Source organism: Nerophis lumbriciformis, linkage group LG05 (genome assembly GCF_033978685.3).
Source record: "Nerophis lumbriciformis linkage group LG05, RoL_Nlum_v2.1, whole genome shotgun sequence".
Taxonomy (NCBI): Eukaryota; Metazoa; Chordata; class Actinopteri; order Syngnathiformes; family Syngnathidae; genus Nerophis; species Nerophis lumbriciformis.
In genome coordinates this window covers 17,733,393-17,752,500 of record NC_084552.2, presented here as the reverse complement: position 1 = coordinate 17,752,500, position 19,108 = coordinate 17,733,393, and the positions used below count along the sequence as shown (strand labels likewise).

General features: G+C 43.1%; 1 protein-coding gene across 1 annotated transcript in view; it reads right to left on the bottom strand.

Moving 5' to 3' along the window:
* The window catches only part of gps2 (G protein pathway suppressor 2), a 21,955-nt gene extending 3,452 nt beyond the window's left edge, over positions 1-18,503 (bottom strand). The window contains 8 exon segments of the mRNA XM_072913163.1: positions 8,585-8,756; positions 9,368-9,447; positions 11,099-11,178; positions 11,251-11,363; positions 13,196-13,305; positions 13,378-13,495; positions 15,888-15,990; positions 18,342-18,503. Of these exon segments, the coding sequence (XP_072769264.1) occupies positions 8,585-8,756; positions 9,368-9,447; positions 11,099-11,178; positions 11,251-11,363; positions 13,196-13,305; positions 13,378-13,471 (649 nt within the window). The 5' untranslated portion in view covers positions 13,472-13,495; positions 15,888-15,990; positions 18,342-18,503.
* Between the last annotated feature and the right edge of the window lie 605 nt (positions 18,504-19,108).

Here is a 19,108-nt window from a genome sequence, read left to right as displayed (position 1 = left end):
TCTACCGGGAGATATTCTGGGCTAAGGGGCGAAACATCAATGAGAGGTGGTCCCCAGCTGAAGACCCTGCAGCAAAACCTTTTCTGGTATGCGGTCAGGTTTAGGCCTGCCTCAGGGAAGAGGACGTCCCTGCCATGCACAGTCCACCACAGGCAACGGTGGAGGTGCGACAGGCCTAAGGCCCAGCGGCAAGACCACCTTGCTGTAATTAAAATATATTTAAATAAATAATATACATATAAGGGCTGTCAAAATGTATGAGTTAACTCATGTGATAATCACAAAAAAAGATTGCATTAGTCATGAACACACTTAGAATAATCATGCAATAAAAGCTCTTTCACTATACGCTCAATGATCAGATCAATGTATACGTCAGTACAAACATGAGAATGGAGACTCCGACTGGTGTAGTCGCTGGCAAATGTCACTCCAAAATACAGCCTGAAAGAACTTTAGATGAAACTTACAGGTTTTGAGCAAATAAATGACATGCATTCAAGTAAAACGTTTAAAAATGTTCCTGGGTGACATTCTTGACAATAAAATTGCATTACAAGTATTGTTTGTTTTTTTTTAACGCAAATTTTAATTATGGATCTGTGATTATTCTAATTCCAATACGTGATTAAACATTTTTGACAGCCCAAATATATATATATATATATATATATATATATATATATATATATATATATATATCGTATTTTCCGCACTATAAGGCGCACCTAAAAACCTCCAATTTTGTCAAAAGCTGACAGTGTGCCTTATATATGAACCAATATTAGGCCTCCAACAGGTAAAAGTTTCAATCAATCAATCAATCGCAACTACGGTAAACAGCCGCCAACTTCATTTTCCCCCGTAGAAGAAGCGCGCGGTGCATGTTGGGATATATGACTGCACGAGGCGTGCCGTTTAATTTCCATTTGATTGTTTATGTGAAGACCCCAAATGGCTCCTATTAAGAGACACGCTTACGACGCAGAGTTTAAACTTAAAACGATTAGTCACGCAGTAGAACACGGGAATAGAGCAGCAGCGACACTGACTCGATTAATGACAACTTCGACGAGACGGAGCCGGCCGGGCATGTTGGATGCCGTATTCACCCAACTGTTTAATTCGGACACTGAAGAAGAAGAATTCGAGGGATTCGTGGATGACGAATAACTTCATAAAGTGAGCTTTACATGTTTATTTTGTGTGTTGTGTTACATTAACGTTTGAGCAACGTTGAGTTATTGATATATTGTTATTGCTTTGCACTATTTCGAGTGTTACTATATTGTGATTGCACTAACGTTTGATTTACCGTAACAGTATCACTGTTTTTTACGTGTTTATTGAATCAGGGAAAAGTTCCCCTCCACTATGTGATATAAATGTTGCACTACATGTTATACCTTGCTGTTGTTAAAAGATAAACAAAATACCAAGTCACTGACTTTACCTCGGGGAAAATAATAAAACAGCTGTTTATTCATTTTGGGAGTGAACAGAGTTCTATTAATAAAGTTTGACTGACCTGACTGTTTTGTTGACATTCCCTTTAGCGCAGCTCCATATAATGGATGCATAACGTAACCCCAGCCTCTACTGTAGCGTCTATTCTATGCGCCTTATAATGCGGTGCGCCTTATATATGAACAAAGTTTTAAAATATGCCATTCATTGAAGGTGCGCCTTATAATCCGGTGCGCCTTATAGTGCGGAAAATACAGTATGTATATACACACTCACACACATATACAGTTGCAAGAAAGGGATTACTTGAATTTCTGCATAAATTGGTCATAAAATGTGTTTTCACCTTCATCGAAGCCACAACAATAGACAAACAGTCTGCTTAAACTAATACCGCACAAAAAATTATAGGTTTTCATCTTTTAATTGAACACAACATGTAAACATTCCCAGTGCAGGTTGGAAAAAGTATGTGAACCCCTAGGCTACTGACTTCTCCAAGAGCTGATTGGAGCCAGGACTCCACTGCCCAGCCCTATAAAAACCACACACCTGTGATAAGTGTGCTGTTCTCAAGAAGCATTGCCTCGCACCAAAGAGCTCACAAAAGATCTACAATCAAGAATTGTTAACTGGCATGAAGCTGGCATAAAGCTGGAAAGGGTTCCAAAAGTATTTTAAACGCCTTGATGTCCATGTGTACACAGACTGTCTACTAATGGAGAAAGTTCAGCACTGTTGCAACTCCCCTAGGCGTGGTCCACCTGACTGTGAGAGCACAGCGCAGAATGATCAGTGAGGTGAAGAAGAATCCTAGAGTGTCAGCTACAGTCTTACAGAAATCTCTGGCACATGCTGACATTATTGTTGACAGGCGGATTGGCGGAGACTGAGAAAGTGTTGTGTGTGGGAAAACACTTGAGACAAAAGTGTTTGCACGGAGGTAAAACCCTCTTGCCGACTGGCAATAAAAGTTAAAAATAGGGTAGGACTGTGTGACTTCTTCTGGGGAATACAATACATCATATTACTTTAATTTGTTTTCACGTAAAAAAACAAGGCCTTATTTTCAATGTGTGGTGGCAGTGAAAATGCCCTGTCTGTGCCACATTCATTTACATTAAGGGGAAACGCGCGCACGTGAACACACTCACACACAAACTCACACACACACACACACAAAAAAGTATTCGGTCTCCTATAAATTTTTCACTCTTTGTTTCATTGCAGCCATTTGCTAAAATCAAAAAAGTTTTTTTTTTGTCCTGCAGCCCATCTTTATTTATTATTAAAACAGAATATATGACACAGTCATAAGTATTCAGTCCGTCTATTTCTTCTGATCCTCCTTGAGATGATTCCGCTCGTTCATTAAAGTCCAGCTGTGTTTTAATTAAACTGATTAGACTTGATTAGGAAAGGCACACACTTGTCTATATAAGACATCACAGCTCACAGTGCATGTCAAAGCAAATGAGAATCATGAGGTCGAAAGAACTGCCCAAGGAGCTCCGAGACAGAATTGTGGCAAGGCACAGATCTGGTCATTGTTGCAAAATAATTTATGCAGCACTTAAAGTTCCTAAGAGCACAGTGGCCTACGTAATCCTCAAAGAAAGAAGTTTGGGGCGACAACAACTCTTCCTAGACCTGGCCGTTCAGCCAAACTGAGCAATCATGGGAGAAGAGCCTTGATGAGAGAGGTAAAGAAGAACCCAAATGTATGGGAGTGTTTTACAGCTGCAGGGACCGGTCAAATGGTTCCAATCAAGGGAAAGATGAGTTCGGACAAGTACAGAGATATCCTGGTAGAAAACCTCTTCCAGAGTGCTCAAGACCTCAGACCTGGCCGAAAGTTCACCTTCCAACAAGACAATGACCCCAAGCACAAAGCTAAAATAACAAAAGGAGTGGCTTTGGAACAACTCTGTGACCATTCTTGACTGGCCCAATCAGAGCCCTAACCTAAACCCATATGAGTATCTCAGGAGAGACCTGAAAATGGCTGTCCACCAACGTTCACCATCCAACCTGACAGAACTGGAGAGGATCTGCAAGAAAGAATGGCAGAAGATCCCCAAATCTAGGTGTGAAAAACATGTTGCATCATTCCCAAGAAGACTCATGGCTGTACTCGCTCAAAAGGTGCAAATACTCAGAAGGTCTGAACACTTATGACCATGTGATATTTCAGTTTTTGTTTTTTTAATACATTTGCAAACAATTCTACATTTATGTGCTTTTCTGTCAAAATGGGTTGCTGAGTGAACATGTGAATGAAATTATCTGTGAAAAATTTACAGGGGTGTTAATACCTTCCGTACCCACTGTGTGTGTGTGTGTGTGTGTGTGTGTGTGTATATTATATATCAACAAAACTACAACATCCTCTACAAATAACTTATTTTAACTAAAACCAGCAGTTTTTTTTACACAGGGATGTGTGTTGAGGCCCCTGCTCGTTACACTACTGACCTATGACTGCACTGCTAAACACCCCAGCTGTCTTTGCAAAGTTTGTGGAAGACACAGCAGTAGTGGAGGCATCAAATACATATCTGGTGGATTGGTGCAAAACAATTTGCATCAAGGTTAAAAATAAATTAAAAAAAGGAGATTGTGGACTTCAGAAAGGTTAGACACTCTCCTTCTCCCCTGCACATCAGAGGAGCAGATGTGAAAGTAGTCTTCAGCTTCAGGTGTCTTAGAGTTCATCTATCCCAGGACCTCACCTAGATCCACAACACTTCCTGTCTTTTCAAGAAGGCACACCAGCATTTGTACTTCCTGAGGAAACTCTGGCGTGCTGAACTAAGGAGCTCTATCCTTCGGAGCTTCTACAGATGTGCGGTGGAAAGCACTTTCTACACTAAATGGACTAAATCTTGTGCCATCTCGTGTGTGCTGGTAAGACATTAAAGTTCCTCAAATGTTTCACGTCATATTGTTGTGAATGTTCTTCATCATGGTGGACTTCATGGCCACAGTCTAAAAAAAAAGAAACCCCATGGCTTTCACAGCGGCACATCAAAGCTTGACTGGTAAACACTAGAGCGAACATGAAACATGGATGAGTTTTGGGAGTCAGTTCTTTGGTCTTATCTAAACTTGAGCAATTAAGGCAAATGGATGCTGCTATTGTTTGGCGAAGGAAAGGTAAGTAACTCCCAAGCATGGTGATGGGAGCAGAAGGCTAAGGGGCTGTTTTGCTGCTTCAAGCACATAAAAATTTGATCAGACGCATGGGACTATAAAAAACTATGTTGATATTCTTACGAACAACATATTAGTTATTAACAGGAAAAGGAACGGAGAGGTCCACCATAGAACGGTGGTTCTAAAGTTGTTTTCATATCGGTTTTAAAATCTGCAATGAACAGAAAATAATATCATCAGAGACCTGAAAATATTACAGAATTGTATTTTGTTTACACTAAGTTAGAATCTTTAAAATGTTTCAAAATATTACAACTGGTAACTCAAATTACTCAAGTCTATACACTTAATTGGCTGCTTCTGAGATAGGATCGATTGTTTTAGTCTTAATTTACAAGTGGGTCTTGCGGTCTCCTCTCTGAGCTGCCACCTTAACGTGGTAGAGGAGTTTGCGTGTCCCAATGATCCTAGGAGCTATGTTGTCCGGGGGCTTTATGCCCCCTGGTAGGGTCTCCCAAGACAAACTGGTCCTAGGTGAGGGATCAGACAAAGAGCAGCTCGAAGACCTCTATGAAGAAAACAAGCAAGGAACCCAGATTTCCCTTGCCTGGACGCGGGTCACCGGGGCCCCCCTCTGGAGCCAGGCCCGGAGGTGGGGCACGATGGCGAGCGCCTGGTGGCCGGGCCTGTCCCCATGGGGCCCGGCCGGGCACAGCCCGAAGAGGCAACGTGGGTCCCCCCTCCAATGGGCTCACCACCCATAGCAGGGGTCATAGAGGTCGGGTGCGATGTGAGCTGGGCGGCAGCCGAGGGCAGGGCACTTGGCGGTCCGATCCTCGGCTACAGAAGCTAGCTCTTGGGACGTGGAACGTCACCTCGCTGGGGGGAAGGAGCCTGAGCTAGTGCGCGAGGTGGAGAAGTTCCGGCTAGATATAGTCGGACTCACTTCGACGCACAGCAAGGGCTCTGGAACCAGTTCTCTCGAGAGGGGCTGGACTCTCTTCCACTCTGGCGACGGGCTGGGGTGGCAATTCTTGTTGCCCCCCGGCTCAGAGCCTGCACGTTGGAGTTCAACCCGGTGGACGAGAGGGTAGCTTCCCTCCGCCTTCGGGTGGGGGAACGGGTCCTGACTGTGGTTTGCGCTTACGCGCCAAACCGCAGCTCAGAGTACCCACCCTTTTTGGATTCACTCGAGGGAGTACTTGAGAGTGCTCCCCCGGGTGATTCCCTCGTTCTACTGGGGGACTTCAATGCTCATGTTGGCAGCGACAGTGAAACCTGGAGAGGCGTGATTGGGAAGAATGGCTGCCCGGATCTGAACCCGAGCGGTGTTATGTTATTGGACTTTTGTGCCCGTCACAGATTGTCCATAACGAGCACCATGTTCAAACATAAGGGTGTCCATATGTGCACTTGGCACCAGGACACCCTAGGCCGCAGTTCCATGATCGACTTTGTAGTTGTGTCATCGGATTTGCGGCCTCATGTTTTGGACACTCGGGTGAAGAGAGGGGCGGAGCTTTCTACCGATCACCACCTGGTGGTGAGTTGGCTGCGATGGTGGGGGAGGATGCCGGACAGACCTGGCAGGCCCAAACGCATTGTGAGGGTTTGCTGGGAACGTCTGGCAGAGTCTCCTGTCAGAGAGAGTTTCAATTCCCACCTCCGGAAGAACTTATGTCACGAGGGAGGTGCTGGACATTGAGTCCGAATGGACCATGTTCCGCGCCTCTATTGTCGAGGCGGCTGATTGGAGCTGTGGCCGCAAGGTAGTTGGTGCTTGTCGTGGCGGTAATCCTAGAACCCGTTGGTGGACACCGGCAGTGAGGGATGCCGTCAAGCTGAAGAAGGAGTCCTATCGGGTTCTTTTGGCTCATAGGACTCCTGAGGCAGCCGACAAGTACCGACAGGCCAAGCGGTGTGCGGCTTCAGCGGTCGCAGAGGCAAAAACTCGGACATGGGAGGAGTTCGGTGAGGCCATGGAAAACGACTTCCGGACGGCTTCGAAGCAATTCTGGACCACCATCCGCCGCCTCAGGAAGGGGAAGCAGTGCACTATCAACGCCGTGTATGGCGAGGATGGTGTTCTGCTGACCTCGACTGCGGATGTTGTGGATCGGTGGAGGGAATACTTCGAGGACCTCCTCAATCCCACCAACACGTCTTCCTATGAGGAAGCAGTGCCTGGGGAGTCTGTGGTGGGTTCTCCTATTTCCGGGGCTGAGGTTGCTGAGGTAGTTAAAAAGCTCCTCGGTGGATGAGATCCGCCCGGAGTTCCTTAAGGCTCTGGATGCTGTGGGGCTGTCTTGGATGACAAGACTCTGCAGCATCGCGTGGACATCGGGGGCGGTGCCACTGGATTGGCAGACCGGGGTGGTGGTTCCTCTCTTTAAGAAGGGGAACCGGAGGGTGTGTTCTAACTATCGTGGGATCACACTCCTCAGCCTTCCCGGTAAGGTCTATTCAGGTGTACTGGAGAGGAGGCTACGCCGGATAGTCGAACCTCGGATTCAGGAGGAACAGTGTGGTTTTCGTCCTGGTCGTGGAACTGTAGACCAGCTCTATACTCTCCGCAGGGTCCTTGAGGGTGCATGGGAGTTTGCCCAACCAGTCTACATGTGTTTTGTGGACTTGGAGAAGGCATTCGACCGTGTCCCTCGGGAAGTCCTGTGGGGAGTGCTCAGAGAGTACGGGGTATCGGACTGTCTGATTGTGGCAGTCCGCTCCCTGTATGATCAGTGCCAGAGCTTGGTCCGCATTGCCGGTAGTAAGTCAGACACGTTTCCAGTGAGGGTTGGACTCCGCCAAGGCTGCCCTTTGTCACCGATTCTGTTCATAACTTTTATGGACAGAATTTCTAGGCGCAGTCAAGGCGTTGAGGGGATCTGGTTTGGTGGCTGCAGGATTAGGTCTCTGCTTTTTGCAGATGATGTGGTCCTGATGGCTTCATCTGGCCAGGATCTTCAGCTCTCACTGGATCGGTTCGCAGCTGAGTGTGAAACGACTGGGATGAGAATCAGCACCTCCAAGTCCGAGTCCATGGTTCTCGCCCGGAAAAGGGTGGAGTGCCATCTCCGGGTTGGGGAGGAGATCTTGCCCCAAGTGGAGGAGTTCAAGTACCTCGGAGTCTTGTTCACGAGTGAGGGAAGAGTGGATCGTGAGATCGACAGGCGGATCGGTGCGGCGTCTTCAGTAATGCGGACGCTGTATCGATCCGTTGTGGTGAAGAAGGAGCTGAGCCGGAAGGCAAAGCTCTCAATTTACCGGTCGATCTACGTTCCCATCCTCACCTATGGTCATGAGCTTTGGGTTATGACCGAAAGGACAAGATCACGGGTACAAGCGGCCGAAATGAGTTTCCTCCGCCGGGTGGCGAGGCTCTCCCTTAGAGATAGGGTGAGAAGCTCTGCCATCCGGGAGGAGCTCAAAGTAAAGCCGCTGCTCCTCCACATCGAGAGGAGCCAGATGAGGTGGTTCGGGCATCTGGTCAGGATGCCACCCGAACGCCTCCCTAGGGAGGTGTTTAGGGCACGTCCGACCGGTAGGAGGCCGCGGGGAAGACCCAGGACACGTTGGGAAGACTATGTCTCCCGGCTGGCCTGGGAACGCCTCGGGGTCCCCTGGGAGGAGCTGGATGAAGTGGCTGGGGAGAGGGAAGTCTGGGCTTCCCTGCTTAGGCTGCTGCCCCCGCGACCCGACCTCGGATAAGCGGAAGAAGATGGATGGATGGATGGATGGATGGATGGGTCTTGCGGTTTAAAGCAGCAACACTGCTACACTGAATTTTAAAACACACATTTTTCTTCAATGAAATTGTTAGCATAATATGATTCAGTTCACTAAATTCAAAAAAGCTTTTGTAATAAAGACACAAATCAAACCTCAGTCAGCCCATAACGTAAGTGTCTTCATTCTCATGCTTTTTAGATGAAACTTTTGATGCTCAATGTATTTGACATACCTCTGATCTGAGAGCTGCTTGCAAAACTGACTGGTACAGACGGTCCAGGGGCATAGGCAGCGGAATGCTGTGACGGAGCCACTCCATAGGACTCGTGGACACTCGGGGCCCCGCTGAACTGCCCGTGCTCAGCCGACCCAGAACTGAACGCAGGTGTCTGATAATGACGAGTCTTGGAAAAAAAAAAAATAATAACTTACATGTTAATGACAACTAACGTAAAGCATATGTCTTCAAGGAAGGGGAGTTATTAGACTAGTTACGGTAACTAGACTTGACAATATTTTTCCACAAATGTATTTATACACATCAGTGTTTCCCCCAGAAAATGTGTTAAGGTGGTGTCTCTCCAGAGGACAGGCGGACGGGCGGGGTGGGTGGGTGTAAGGAACAGTGTAACTCGGCCTGTCGCCATCACCATCACGTCTCCACCTCATCGCTGCCACCACAGCCTGGGGGGCATTGCTTCCACCTGTCCCTCCAACAACTTGTATTGCTGCTGTGCCAATCACAACGCTATGGCAAGTTCCCCCTGACTGGCGGACAGCTCGTTTCTCAGCTAGCAGCTCGTTCATGTTGAGTTTTTGGATCAGGAAAAGAGATTGTTCCAAAAAACACATGCTGAAGCGATAAAACTACCCTCAACCTCAAAAACTGCATGTAAACAGAGTAACTTTAGGATCAGATTAATTTAGAGTTTAAAGTCGGGGGTTTCCGCACCATCCCTTTATCAGTTTGGGGTCATTGACCTGGAAAATGTAGAAGAGTTAGGCTTTTACTTACGGAAATAACAGCGGTTGGGAAAAGTTGTTTACTGCGGTCTCCGAGTAGTGCGCCAGGTCGACTATGGCTGACGGGACTGCCTGAAGATCAGAAATAGCAAAACAGTCACTCTTAGGGGAAAACTGCACTTTTGGGGAATTTTACCCATCATCCATAATTCCTTTGTGGGACAAAACAGCTCTTTTCTTTTTTAGATTGTGAAAAACTGCTAGCTTGAGGCGGCTAGCAATGCTGGCACTGGGAGACATCTAAGGCTGCCGCTATTGATTATTAACGAGTAATATATCGATTAATTTGTTCGATTAATCAAGTAATCGGATAAAACACACTTTCTATGTGACTTTTAAGGAAAATGGTTAGGGGTTTTCTAATTACTTTTCTTCTTTCTTCTTACAAATTACACATTACACTGAAATTGCACTTTTTAAATGGGAGCGTCACAATGTCATACTTACCCATTTTTAACTTTTTTGAGTGAACTAATATTGGCCTGTGGATAACTTGATTGTTAGACACTGGACTTTTGAGGAGGAAATATTATAGTGTCACAAACATTTGTGTGGTATTGCTTCAAAGCTGATTATCACATCCAATAGGGCTTGGCGATGTGTGAAAGAAAAACTATTTTTACATTGTTTTTAACCTGACAGTTCTATAGAATATGTACTAAAAACCAAATAAACTAGGGATAATTTAACGTTTTATTAACATACCAAGTGAATAATAAAAATAAATTGAATACGAAAAATTACAATAACAATGTACTAATAAATTGAAGTTCACATGTGTCAAAGTAAAAGAAAGTTATTATTTCAACACTGGTGGTCCAACTATGGTATTAGAAGCTGTCAAGTTATCATCAACTAACTAACGAAGATGTTTGATCGCTGGTTGTGCTTACAACTGGCTGCAGTAGTAACACACAGCTTGTGTGACAAGCAGACATTAGATTCGCCAAAGAAACATATTACGTGACATATACAAGTCATTTGGCTCTGTAATTTGGAATTAATTGGGGGCCGTTTGTCGCAGGGGCAGGTACAGAAAGGGCCCCAGAAGGGTGCAACGTGCAGGATGCATGTAGGAGCAGGCCTTTGGCTGGCTGATTCTGTTTACCTCCGCATAGCCAGAAGTGGGCTGTTAAAAGTTGGACTCTGATTCGCTGTTCCGCCGTGTCTTTTTAAAAAAAATTAATGTGACACTTAATTTACAGGCCCAAGGAGAGCACGTGACATGTGCTGAAAGATACAACATCCCATCTGTCGGCACGGCATCCCAGTGAGAGCAGACATTTTAAGTGACGGTTTCATCTTCTTTGAAATGTTGAGCTTTATTGCTACATAACACTCCAAGACTGCCATGATTAGTGGTAGCAAACACAAGGTGCTCTCTTTGCACTCTGGGAAATCAATGTGCCCAGTTAAGAAGTTGTGCTAATGTTTAAAATTACCAAAACACATGTTAACATGAATGTCTACTACATTACATATATACTTACAGCATGTAAATAAAATGTTGATGAAGGTTATTGGATGTTTTCAGTGCTTTACAGGCGGACTTGATGCATCCCCATTACCTGCATTGTAAGCAGCTTCGTGCTCACAGTTATTCTACTATTCACAACGTGTCTCGCGTATGAATTGTGGATAATCGGCAACAATTCTACAAAAAAAGTACAGTCTTCATTAAAAAAAGTTCAGCAGTGTTAAAATATATTAAGGCAGGACTTACCCTGAATGCTGAGGAGGTGCTGGCCAGCATGCATGGGGAGACTGGTTTGGTAGCTAGCGGATGTCAAAGTAGTGATGTCACTAACACAGCAGAAACACAACAGTTAACCTTACATACAGCGTACATCAAACAGTTCTTCAAGTTCCACCCACCTCTGCTCCTTCCTGCGTCTCTTCTCCTCTTCGTGGAGAACTTTTTTGAGTTGCAAGAACAGCTGATGTTTCTCTTCTTGGAGACCCTGAAGCTTCTCGCCCATCTTCATCACCTGAATTGTTACATTAATATACTTTTAAGGGGTAAAGAGTTATGCACTCTGAAGTTGTCCTATTTGTTGTTTGCTTCTCGACCAGGGATGTATTTCCATAGGATTTTATCGACACCAACATCAATAATATTTATGGATACTGGTATTCATCAGTACTATTATCAGTACTATATGTAACATCTCCCAGCAGGGAAGTCTTTTATCAACAGCTGCTTTTGAAGTCCTAAACAAGTCAACTATGTTTGCAGTGCAAGGTGCAATGCAGTAGTTGTGTCATCTTCTTGTAAAGAGCACACAGATTAGTGACTGCGTGACATATTTACCACAGTCAGTTGTATCATTTGTTCAGAATCTTAACGATCCTCTTAAACCAAACCAATTAGTAACTGATACCAAAAAATACCGGTAATCTGTATACATCCCTACTTCCGGTATAAAAAAAAAATCCCATTTACCATCTTGTAGGCATGTTGTTGACATGGATGACCCTCAAACAATTTCATTGTAGGTATTGAGGCAACAGGAAGGGGGCTAACTACCTTTGCAACACACTTGACTATATTCTTGTTCAAATTGTTATTTTGCTCTAACTCAAATTCAAAGTATTTTGTATGTCATGGTTTGGTAGCGATGCTTAGAGGGCGCTCCTGTTCGATGCCGTTGTTTACAGTGGACAGCAAATCTGATTTTTTTTGCCCTGAAGAGACACAGATTAGATATTCGTTTGCCAATCTTAAAGCTCCGAAGTGCTTCAAATCTGATATTTTCAGATTTGGCCCACATCGGGAGGTAGTCCAAATCTGTTTGCAATCTGATATTTTCGAATGTGGCTGCAGTCTAAAGTTGTTTTCCATAATTTCCCTACTTCCTTGGCATCCATGTTTTTTCGTATAGTGGCGACTTCCTTGTTCATTAACAGAATTCGGTCAACTTCCTTTGTTTTCACTTTATCCAACTGTGTATGCAAGTGAGGTCATGGCCACACAAATGTGGACATTGGACAAAATGGACATTGGCGCCTGTGCATGTCTATACTGGAGTCTGATAAAGATCACATTTTACTTGTAAACCAAATAGTCAGCTGGAAATAACCAGATTTGGAAAAAATCTGATTTTGTGTACTCTGGTCTGCAGTGTAAACGTAGTCTCTGTAGTTCAAAGTAGGGTTGTCCAGATACCAATATTTTGTTAGGGCTGGACATTTCTTCAAATTCTAAATTTTATTTCTATTATGGCTTCTAACGATTATCAAAATATAATATAAAGAAAAAAGGAAAAAAAACGATTAATGGGCCATGTGCTTGTGACGGTGAAACGGATTAGGAGCAAATGAGTGAAAAAATAATTTTGGGATCTCACTACGATTCCTCCTTTTTATTTGACAGAGCGCTAGTATCCTCAATCAATAATCACTGAACTCAACAAAAAAGTAAGGTCATATGATTTCTATCTTCATGTAACTGCATAGTAGGCCAATAAAACAAAATTCACTGATAGATGCTAAATAATATCAGAGAAATTGACATGAATGTGAGTGAAATGTTGTCATTGTGAGGAAAAGAAACATTTGATTAGGAAAATAATGTGTCCGGTGAAGACTGTGCTCCGTCACGTACAAAAAAAAATTACTGGTAGGGTTCTTGTTATATTTTTTGGTTAGAAAAATGTTACTTTAAGCAAGTTGCAAACAGCACCTTTAAATATAAACTATTTTGAGTTGAAAAACGTCTGCAATTTGTGTCGTCACTTGTCATTAATGGGTAATGGAGGGTTCGGCAGCCAAAACCAGTTGAGAACCATTGGTCTATTAAGGTGTGATGCTATATCTTAACCTGTTCTTTGGTCTCCTCCAAGGACATCCTCTCCTCGATTTCTTTGGTCCTCTTCCTCTCCTCCTCCTCCTTCATCTTCTGCTCCATCATCTTGTCTACTTCTTCTTCCTCTGGACAAAATGGTGTCATTAACATTGAGCGTAGCGTAACATAATGTGCGTCCCCCATGTGAGGTTAAGAACCTTGTCTTTTGCGTTCCCTTTCCCTCATGATGTGCTTGTGGAGGGCGCGCGCCATCGCATTAGACAGCTTGGGTCTCTCCAGCAGGGCGGGCATGGTAACGGGCAGCGGCGGGGCCAGCTAAAACCAACATTCATACACATTTATTAACAATTGATTCACATTTTATGTGGCTACATAAACAATAGTAATTCCTGTGTAGTAACTAGTTTGCTACCTACAATGTTTTTGTCTTTATTTTGCACTAGTAAAGACAAAATGATTCAATGATCATGACATTTCAAGTAAAAAGCATCAGTCTAGTATCTATGTTAACATCACTGATTTCTGGGCGCCAACAGGGTTTGAATATAACCACGGCAACCACGGCAAGTGCCTCGACCGCCCTTGTCACAGGCCGTAATGCCCTAAAAAATTGACCAGCATCGACAGCAAGAACATGCCGTGACCGCCCTTGACTTTTACTGGTTAATGGACTAGGGATGGAACGGTAAACGGTATAATGATAAACCGCGGTAAAATTCCCGCTGGTTAGTAAACGGTATAATGATAAACCACTGTAAAATTCCCGCCGGTTAGTAATACCGTCTAATTTTTTAATTACCAAAAAAACGTCATTTATTAACACTGCTTACTTCCTGAAAACGAAGTCAGTTTGGCTTGATAATCATGGCGGATAAACTTCAAGGACATTGCTCCGGAGATTTCCCCTCGGAGTAAACGGAGCAAAGCGCTTGGTTTAACATAATTTTCCCTCACTTTCCGGCGTGCATTTAAGAGCGCACTGCTGTGTTTAGATGGAGACAGGTGTGGACAATATTGGAGACAGACGCACTTGTCCACACACTAAAAGTATACAGCGAAGAAGAAATTTGATGTTGCTTTTATTTTCTCAATACAGCGTCCTGCTGTGACTGAGAGCTAATAAGGTGAGGAAACATGCAACAGGCGGTGTGTCGTGAACATTGTCACATCTTGTTTATAAAGTCTTTAGTTTGTTGGCTAGGATGCTCACTCGTCCTTTATTTAACTGAAAACTGTGTCAGTGTTCAAATAACATCAATACTAGCTATGTTTTGTGACTGTTACTAACTACACACATACTAACAGCATGTATGTTGATGAAAGTGTTTGAATGTTTTTAGGCACTTTATTGCTTGTATTCCGTCCCAAAAGTGAAAAGCAGTGGTGGTCAACCAAAACCAAGCTTGCTGTTGTGCAGCAAGCAGCGTGTGAACTCTTGAGTACGCAAGGGGCCTAGATCTTCCTGCAAAAGCAGATACTAGCAAAACAATCTAACTATGCAATGGAATAGATCCCTATACTTTATCAAGAAAAGATCTGTCAAGTGATGGAGTATCCGTCCGTGGAGTTTCCAGACATATCGAACTATCTTCTGCTCTGTCATTCTACACAACAAAACAGATGAAAACTTGGAAAAGCATGGAGGTCTACAACTTCTTTGTGTGTCTGGGTCAAGGAAATTCATATCAAGACTCTCCAGAATGAATATGTATCTTTGCGTCTTGCGAGGACGCATCTATGTAAACAAACAGCGACTACTCGCACCCGACAACTAATACCCGTGACTGCATACCAATTTGACAAACTAACAATTACTGAATCATCACGATATTTGTTTTTTGTCCTGAGTGTTGTTGTGTACACTGACACAATTGTGTACAAAATAAACAAATGGGGAGACGAGGAAGTCCCTTTCCTAACAAAGTCACCCCGACTTTTTGGTTTCTGTTGTTAGAAGTTAAAATACAAAACAATATTAATATAATAGTTCATTATGAAATACTAAACAAGTAAACTGTATTAAAAATATATCGAAAAAGCTTTAACCTAACGGTCACTGAAAACTTCGACTCTTCTCCCTTGGAGTGGAGTGTGTGCCACATTGCTCGTCTTTTGTCAAATCTTGCACTCTTTAACCTTTTTTGACTTTTGCTCCAGGAACTCTGAAGAAACGTTTATCCTTTTTGCAAAATGTTCACAACAATGCAAGCATAGGGCATTTTTCTTACAAAAAATCTAAATGGCACCTTGTACTTATTGAGATCAAACGTTGCTTGACCACCGCTCATATTTATTGAGCCGACCATGAGCCAAACTTGATGTCATTTAAATCCAAGCAATTGGCAGAATAGAGCGACTCCGACAGGCTCCATCGGACGCCGACTTTTGCTTGCATTTATGTACTAGTTAGAATACATTTAAAAAAAAAAGACATAAGTGTGCCTGTTTTACACAAGAACTGTGAATGACTGACAACATTTTAAAAAAGTGCAGTTCCCCTTTAAAACTAAAGACTGTGTTTTGTGTAAACCGTGAGTGACAACGTTTTTTGTACATTTTAGGTAGAAGATCTGACTTTCCGCTACTCTAACCACAAGGCCAGCTGCTCAGTGGCCTTGTGGTTAGAGTGTCCGCCCTGAGATCGGTAGGTCGTAAGTTCAAACCCCGGCCGAGTCATACCAAAGACTATAAAAATGGGACCCATTACCTCCCTGCTTGGCACTCAGTATCAAGGGTTGGAATTGGGGGTTAAATCACCAAAATGATTCCCGAGCGAGTCCACCGCTGCTGCTCACTGCTCCTCTCACCTCCTAGGAGGTGAACAAGGGGATGGGTCAAATGCAGAGGACACATTTCACCACACCTTGTGTGTGTGTGACAATATTTGGTACTTTAACTTTTCACTACAAAACTTGCATAACATCTCTGTGTAGGAACAGAACTGGTCTGATTCACCTGTCCTTCCTATGACAACCAAAGTTTTATACAACAGTGTTGGCGTTAACACACTTTTTTTTGGTCTTTTTACGCATTGAAATCAGAAAGGACGCGAAATTCCGGAAGTCCGTGCATCTCCTGGAGGCGGATTTATTTGTTTTGTTTTTTTCAGATTATCGATTTCCACCGGTGTTTTGTAAACGGGCTAATAAAAGGAACACCTTTACGACCGGGTGCACTGATTTTCAAAGATCCAGCCTCACCAGGCACCAAGAAACACCCTCCAATTTGGGTCCCTACAGTTCCGCTCTTTGGTCGAAATGACGAGGCCGTCGATTTGTTACAACTCTTTTTATGTTTTCCACAAAGCCAACCGGACATCCACCATGCTATTAACACTTCTGAACATGCTAGCGCTTCCTCTCCTAACTTGCCCACTCACTTATACAACGTCACTCACCCCACAATACGCCATACTTAAAGGGGAACACACAGCTTATGGCCATCACCAAGCCAGAGATGAAATGCTAGAGGCATTGAGTGCCACTGTATAAAATGACATTGAAACTAACTTGCAAAATTCTAAGTTTGTTGGCATTATTTGCCATGAAAGTGTAAATGTGGCGGTTTTTAAACGACTGATGACATACATACAGGTGAGAATAATCAATTCAATTTGTCATATATATGTATGCCCTGGCTAACCTGACTCTCGCCAGATCCTTATAGTTCGCTGAGCTCCACACAAGGATCTGGGCTTGAGGGCATTGCAAATTCATTCAAGATAGCAAAAAATAATGAACCAATCAGGATTGCCGGGTGGGATTTCATAGATGTGACTAGCGCCGAAGTGACTGTTTGATTCAAACAACAATAGCGGCCAGCAACGAGAAGTCGTGTGCTGACATTGATTCTGCTATTGCAACTGTTTTGTCGAATATATTGAATATTAATTATCTAAAAAATTAACAAAAACTTTTCGCTCTGTCAATATCCAATATATCGGCTGTTCTGTTTTGGATTTTCGAGCGTCGCTCTAATCAGCGTCACAGGTTGATTTCGATTTGAGCGGTTGAAGTAGCACGTCATTCAAGATAACGGACAAGTGGTTTATCCAATTACATACAATGATTTTTTTTTTTACAAGGTCCCCGCCTTCTGAAATACATCTATTGAAAAGTCCCAGATCCTTGTGTGGAGCTCAGCGAACTACAAGGATCTGGCGAGAGTCAGGTTATGCCCTGGCACACCATTATCATAATTTCATGACCGAAGCGAAACACTTTTATACTGAAATAAATACACCTACAGCTTATTAAATAAAAATAAAGAAAACAATACCGTCAGCTATTAAGTTTAGATCCATGAAGGAAAGAAGAAAGTGAATGAATATTTATAACTGAATAAGTTTACATGCGCATAAAAATGTGTTTTCTTTTGTATTATTTTTTTAATAAATTAACGTTTATGACAATCTATTATGACTATAACAGGATAATGCATACATTTATCATTTGTTTTCAAAACTGTTACAAAAAAGCAGACCCCATTTTGGACATTCTTAGCGCTAACACTGTACAAGACATGCAAGTAGGGGCTCCCTGCTTCATCTCTACTTCACTGGGGGGCCATTAAGACACCTGTCCCACACAGTAGTTACTTCAATATTATTTGCAACAAACAATTTGAATGAAATACAAGTGGACATGGTAGTTTTTGTAAAATAATAAATAAATGTAGAATTGTTGTAAAACATTTGTGAAGTTACCATGTTATTCTATCGCAAACTAGCCTAATATGTTGACACCACCTACTGACTGGACTCAATGTTTACCCAATAAGTGAGAACGCACCCGTTACTAGTGGCAGCCTTCGTGTTGAGCTCCATGCAGATTTAAAAGCACTTATCAATTGGGGGCTTTGCACTTATTTGTCGAAAACCGTTTAATTGCATTAAAAGAACACATTTGACAACAAGAGGCCTATACAGGTGGGCTAGCTCGTAGGCTAGCATCATGGTTCGTTACATTTCCTATGCAACGGCAACAACAGAACATTTATTTTAATCGGATTAAAAATTGACGCAGCTTTACATTAATTAAGACAAAGTGTATTTAAATTTCCAGAAATGTAGAAAAACTACCAGCTTGCTTGACGCAGCAAGCTAGCAATGCTAATGCAGGTCGGGCAACAAAAAGGTGTACAGAAAGTCCAAAATGCTTACTTTTGATGAATGTGTGTCCTTGGGAGTTAAGTTAATCCTTTTACTGTTTGGATTCAGATAGTTCTTATTTGGCTGTTAAACTAGGATAACACAACTCCGTCATATGTACAGACCGGCGATGATTCTTATTCCGGTAATGCTTGGTTGTAACCACGTGACCGAGGCATTTCCGGTTTTCGCTGCCGGTGTTGTACCGAAATCTGTTACCCATCAGAATTTGTGACTCTAGGGGGCGATGTTCCCATGGCGTTTGTTTGATGGTTAAACGGCAAACCCAAAGAGGAGGAGAAGAAGAACGCTTGCGTAAATGGCGTAAACTATCCTTAATGCTGAAACGTCAGTTGTCAGAATGTCAGCATTAATAAATTACACATATTCTGGAAATCAATGACTTATTTTCATTATAGTATGAGTCCATTGTATCAGTTGTTGATTCTCTCTCACACACATACATTTTCCCAATATAGATAAGGCTATACATGCACATGCGGTTGTTCTGTTTGTTATGCTCCATATTCTTAAACCAGTCACCTAAATTACAATTTCCTGCCCTTTTTACACCCCCCCTCCCTTCATCTCCATTCACTTTTTCTCATTTGGACCCCCAGAATCAGGACGCACTAGGGTTACATTTTCTGATACTGTGACTTGGCCATCAGATTTCGAGACCTTACTGTATGTTCCCTATTCTTAAGCCAGGAACCTCAATTACTATTTCCTGCCCTTTTTACACCCCCCACCCTTCATCTCCATTCACTTTTTCTCAT